The 6,391-nt window shown below is 37.3% G+C and overlaps 1 protein-coding gene across 1 annotated transcript; it reads left to right on the top strand.

Moving 5' to 3' along the window:
* Nucleotides 1–466: 466 nt before the first annotated feature.
* LOC100265561 (uncharacterized) lies at nt 467–5,318 on the top strand. The gene is made up of 3 exons (XM_002275531.4): nt 467–1,159; nt 1,718–2,798; nt 4,751–5,318. Exons 1-3 carry the CDS (start codon nt 786–788, stop codon nt 5,072–5,074), a joined length of 1,779 nt encoding a protein of 592 aa, XP_002275567.1. The 5' UTR covers nt 467–785; the 3' UTR covers nt 5,075–5,318.
* Nucleotides 5,319–6,391: the final 1,073 nt, after the last annotated feature.

Genomic DNA, 6,391 nt, shown 5'->3' with positions numbered 1-6,391 from the left:
GTGATAAAAATATTATTTTCTGGAATTTAATTTAATAAATAATTAAAATACTTTTTAAAATTGCTTTTGGACAAAATATATGTTCTTCAGCCATATCTCAATTTAATCCCTAAACAATTTTATTTATTTTTTAACAATTTAATGTGAAAAAACTCAAATTATGAAAAAAAAAACTATTAAAAAAAATAGTCTATTTGAAATTTAGATCTGCTTTAAGGGCGATAGTATTTAAAAATGACTAAATTCATGAGGTGGTTTTTATAATTTATTATAAAAAATTAAAAAAAAAAATTTATATACTGATAACAGCCAATGTTGGTGACAAAGGAGGAGGCCTAGCGGGCATTTCAAAACAACTACTTATTTTTACGAGAGAAGTCAGTAGTGAATTAGTATAAGATTAATATTTGTAAATGTTAATAAAAATTTAAAGAATGGATCAAGTCAGATCACAGAGGTTTAAGGCCAAAAGAAAGAGAAAGGGAAATGGAAGTGAAGCAGACCAATTTCACAAACATCAGGACCGTCATCCTCATCTGATATAGCAGAGCATCGCCATCAGTGGTCCTCATCACTGTCAATCATAGCTCATTATTTATTACTCACCCTCCCAAAAAGACTCCCTTCACCTCCCATAAACGTTCCTCACCTCTCTCCCCAAAATTTCTCAGTGTCAGAAGGAAAATGTGGGAAACCTCAGGAATCTGATTGAAACGTATCTCCACAGCCTAAAGCTAAGGTTTACTCTGGGTGTGGTTCGAGCCACATTTTGCTTGGGTTCGACCATGGCTGCAGCTCTCGAGTGTTGGTCCAGCCGAGCTAGCACAGACGAGGACATGGTGGAACAAGTCCTGATGAGAACTCAGGACAGATCGGAGGGTCTGCCGGAGAATTCGTCCGGTGCAGGAGTCAAGGAGTCGTCGGCGATGCAGAAGAGGTTGCAGAGGCTGAGTAGAAATGTGTCCGAGGCTATTGCATCGCTGAAGAACTCACTGAATCTGGACTCGCCCCGTGATCCACCTGCTTCTAAGATCGAGAGCTGTCGCAAGCTTGTGTGGGGCGGTGTTGTTCGGAACCTCACGCAACTGTACCCTGGTAGTCAGCTACCGGAGAAGCTCGTCTCCAATATTCGCAAGCATTATGATTCCTTGCCTCTCAGGTTGAGTCATTAAAGTTTATATGAACTCGAGTTCCACTTTGGTTGCTGAAAAAATGGAGGAAAAATAGAAAGAAAATGAAATTTCAAGTATTATATTTTATGCTGTGTGTTTTTTTCTCCCTTAAAATGAAAAAGCGCTTGACCTGGGGGCGACTACGGTTGAAGTTCTTAAATATGCAATCAACTTCAAATTAATCCCATGTTTGGCTACTCAGAAAATGAAGGAAAAGCACAGAAAATGAAAACTTGAAATTTTGTTTTCTGTTTTTTTTTTCCCCACAAAACGTGAAAAACTAGGTCCTACTAAGTCAAATGAATCTTAGTCGGCTCATTTGTGCGGTTTTTTTTTTTGGTTATCGTTTGCTCAGATCCTAAGAAAAGCAGTTATACGTTGCAAAGTTTGATTTGTTTTTTTTTTTCCTAACATTTTCTCATCAACCAAACAGAGCATGGACTGTATTTATTGGACTCAGAATATTCTTACACTCATTTATAATCTACATATATTTTTTATTTTGTTGCCATTTATCTTACGTTTCTTTTGGGTGATCTTAACAGTTATGCCCAGGCTGGATTCGATATGAAAGATGTCTTTCTTCATATTAGAATGATCGAGCAAGCATCCGTGGATGACCATCCTGCGATTTTGATTCAAGAAGTGTCTGATGATGAGATTCAAGGTTCTGTTTTCAAGCTCACTTTTGCCTGTAACTCTTCGATTTCATGGCCAGCCATGTCCGGTGCACTTGATAGTGCTTCCATTTGTTGCAAGAAGATACAGATCTTTGAGAAGAAAGGATTTACTTTAGGAATTATTCTTCTTCTGGTTCAAGCTGGGCAAGAGAAATCGTTCCAGAACAGGATTGAGAATGCCCTGAAGTTTGCTATAAAGAAGTCCAAACCCACCACCGTGAAGCTTCCATTTGGCTTATGTGGCTGTCAAGAGGAAAATACTAAGGGGAGAGAGGTGGGGGAGATTGAAGAGGAAGGCGGTGAACCACACCATAGAAATGGCATTGATAATTCGAACACTAAGGTTCAGCTCCAGATGCCACTGCCAACATCATCTTTTGTTGTTTCAGTTGATGAATGGCAGACGGTCCAATCAGGTGGAGAGGAAATTGGGAAATGGTTGTTGAACTCAGATAATCTTGAATTTGTTGATCAGATTGGGCCAAATTCATTTAAAGGGGTTTACAAGGGAAAAAGGGTTGGAATCGAGAAGCTCAAGGGTTGTGACAAGGGAAATTCATATGAGTTTGAGCTCCGAAAGGATCTGTTAGAGCTGATGACATGTGGGCATAAGAACATTCTGCAATTTTTTGGTGTTTGTGTTGATGAAAATCATGGTTTATGTGTTGTGACTAAACTAATGGAAGGTGGATCAGTTCATGATGTTATCCTAAAGAACAAGAAGTTTCAGAACAAGGAAATAATAAGGATTGCTATTGATGTAGCAGAGGGGATCAAGTTCATGAATGATCATGGTGTTGCATATAGAGATCTCAACACACAAAGGGTCTTATTGGATAGACATGGGAATGCTTGCCTGGGGGACATGGGTATAGTCACTGCTTGCAAGAGTGTTGGTGAGGCAATGGAGTATGAAACTGATGGCTATCGGTGGCTAGCTCCTGAGGTTTGTCTCCTGCTATATCAGTTATTCTTTCCAATCTCATATTGCTAAAGTCAGCTTAAGTTGATTAGGAAAATTCCATTGAATGAAACATCTTCATGTTAACAGTCATGAGCCTAACATTTTAATTCTGTGTTAGCATAACCAGTGAAAATGATGCCATTCCATGTTGTTTCATGCAGTGTTTGAAACAAATCTCAGAGCTCAACAAAAACATCGATTCTTTGTGATGATTTGTGTTTCAGATGCTATGGAAACAAATGAAATGGTTCATTTCTTGGGGATACTTATACAATGTTCAAATTAATAATTCTACATCGATTCTTTGTGATGATTTGTGTTTCAGATGCTATGGAAACAAATGAAATGGTTCATTTCTTGGGGATACTTATACAATGTTCAAATTAATAATTCTGTTCTGATAATAATAATAATAACTAATAACTCTGTTGCCATATTCCTAATGTTTCTTCAATATGTTCAACTATCCTGACAATTTAGATAGCATTTGGATCGTACAAAATAGAAAAGAAGTGAAACATTTTCAAGTGAATATTTTTGTTTTGTTATGTTTGAAACTGAGTCTTGCCTTGCTGCAGTTTTTAGAATCTTAATAAACGAGGTAGTATAGATGTTTTTCCATTATTCTTGCAGTGATGGAAACATCTGTAAGATTTTATATTCATGCAATGTCCAATTGCCTTTGAAAACTTTGCCCATTGAATTGATCTCTTTGCTGTAATATTTGGATGGTGCTCAACATAGAAATAGCCTTCCAATAACTGGTTGGTTATGTTATAACATAGTTCTCAGATTGGTGCTCCATGTTTAATGATTTAACTGAAATCTGTGTGCCCATAACCCACTGGCCTAATGAATATCATTGTGTGAGGTTGAGAGTTCACATCATTCTCTCCTACTTTATGTTGGAGGAAAGGGGTCATACTAGCAGATTAGTTGCATGGTAGTGAACTGATGCTATGATATTTACCAAAAAGAAAAAAAAGAAAAAAAGGAACTGATAGGAATTTAACTGTATCACTTGAGTACATGTTTTAACAGAAGAAACCACTATATCCATGCTTAGTAAATCATTTGTGCAATATATCCTAGTCGCCCTGCCATGATTAACTGCTGCAACTTTACCAATATGAATATTTCCAATGTTTGCTGTAAATTTCCTTTTGATGCTCTTTTTGGGTTTTACTATATGTTGTGTTCAAGGATATTAGTTGGCTTCAATGTATTTGCAGAGGGTTTTAAGGGTCGGTCTAGTCTTGTTTAAAGTGGCTTTACCTCACTATCCTAAACATCATTGTTTTAGCATGCGTAAACATGTCTTCATAATTTATTTTGCTTTAAACTCGAATCAAGTGTTTGCCTTTATGTAAGCGCTCCTGTATGTTAAACAAATTGTTTGGCTACAACCTTGCAGAATTGCACTTTAGCCCAAAATTGGTTGAATCATGGACCCTACCTTAGGAGCCTTTTCAATCTTTAGCTTGATCTGTCCAAATAATATATGGACCTTTTTAATACCTTTCTTGTTACTCCCAATGAATTACTGGACACTACTTTTGCAAATTTAGCTTCTCAAAGTTGATGTTATGGGTGTGTCTGGGAGCAATTTCAAAGATGAATAGCTTCTAAGGATCTCCAAATGTTTTTTTATTCGTATACTACATGAAAGTAGTATTTACTTCTTTTATGAAAAAATAAGGTTAGCAAAAATATTATTGCTCCTAATTGAACACTTCTCTATTGGCAAATTGTTTATTTGTATTTTGGTCATGAAGTTGCTTGTAATTCTTATTTCACCACATGATCTGGTAGTTTTAATACAGTTAAGAGTTTAAAAATGAAATTCAATTAGAAGTCACTCTTCCTCGAATTCAATTCTCTACTGTAAGTGATGGAAGCAATGAATTGAATTTCTTCTCTTTTGGTTGAGACAGATCATTGCAGGTGATCCAGAGAGTGTTACAGAGACATTGATGAGTAATGTGTATAGCTTTGGGATGGTACTTTGGGAGATGGTGACTGGTGAGGCAGCCTACTCGGCATATTCACCTGTGCAGGCAGCTGTTGGAATAGCTGCTTGTGGGCTTAGACCTGAAATTCCAAAGGATTGCCCACAAATCCTGAGATCTCTGATGACAAAATGCTGGAACAATTGCCCTTCCAAGCGCCCTCAGTTCTCAGAGATTCTATCGATATTGCTGCGGCCCAACAACAGCAACAATAACAACAACAACAATAGCAACAATAGTATTAGGTGAGAAGCCTTTGGATTACCAAGGAACCTAATCTACTGATACTAAAAGTTTGTGTAAAAAATGAGCCCCTTGTTAAATGGGTGCTGCCATGCCTAAATGTAGATCCAGTAAGTTTATTTTTCTCAAAGGAAATGAAGATATAAATCTTCTTTTCATCCTTGTCAATGGAAATCCACCTCTTTCTTTTACCATCTTTCTAATAATATCAGAAAAATTATATATATATAAATGTTTGTGGGTTGCTTTATGATATGTCTGCCATCACATGTGTCATGCAGATATACCTTTTTTTTTTTATATAGATATGAATGGTGGGAATCTTCATATATTTGTTAGGCATGTGTCATTATGAGTCACTGGGCCTTTCACATTTCATCGCCTCTAAGAGACTAGATCATTGGATTAGAAAAAGGGGAATAAAAGGCAAAAAGGCAAATGAGATTATGTGGCCCGATGGGTATACAAGTTTCGAGCGATACAAGGGTTTTTGTTTTCCAATTTCTCTTTTTGTTTGTATGGTGGCTATCTGAGGGGCCCGAGGGACTTCACTCCTTTTGCTTTGGTGTCGTGAGGGAGGTGAAAACCATCAAACACCTCTCCCTGCTTTCCTCCTCTCCAAGAAGTTTCAACATCAATGGACCAGCTCCTAAGGCCCCACAATTTAGGCATAATTTATATATTATGACTCTCATTCGATACTTTTAGACTGACTAAGCTCCTTGTGGCACCCATCAAGGCGATGTTCCCGGCTGTGTCCATGAATTTAGACTGTACCAGGTCAGGTTGCTTCCACCCCAATATTCAATTGGTAGATTGTTTGTCTATATTGTGCTAGATGTATACATGACTCTGGGACTGGGTAGGGTAGGGCCGGGGTTTGGAAGGTTAACCTGTGTCAAACCCGTCTATCATACGTCTACTATGCCAAGCTTGTCGTCTATATGTCTAAACTCATAACAAACCCAAGCCACCCTAAAGTGGAGTCGGAATTCTCATGGTAAATCCGTGGGTAACTTAGGTTCCAATGGGTTTTCATGTGTTATCAAACAAATATTTATAACAGAGCTTTCTGATACGTAAAATATTTATTTTAAACTCATAAAATAAATTTTTAGAAATGAAATATGTTACAAAATAATATTGAACCTCGGGTTGGGCAAGGGTTTGACAGCCCAAATTGTAATCCAGGTTAGGCTCAGCTTTCAGTTACACGTGACTAGGATTTGCTGAATTTTACTCAAATCTGTATACCTCTATACCAAGGCCCCAACATAGGTCATAGGATCAGTTCAATCATACTCAACATCTGCACATGCAGTT

The sequence above is a fragment of the Vitis vinifera genome, chromosome 6, assembly GCF_030704535.1.
Source record: "Vitis vinifera cultivar Pinot Noir 40024 chromosome 6, ASM3070453v1".
Lineage (NCBI taxonomy): Eukaryota > Viridiplantae > Streptophyta > Magnoliopsida > Vitales > Vitaceae > Vitis > Vitis vinifera.
Note: the sequence above shows the minus strand (reverse complement) of the source record. Positions and strands in the feature narration are given on the sequence as shown.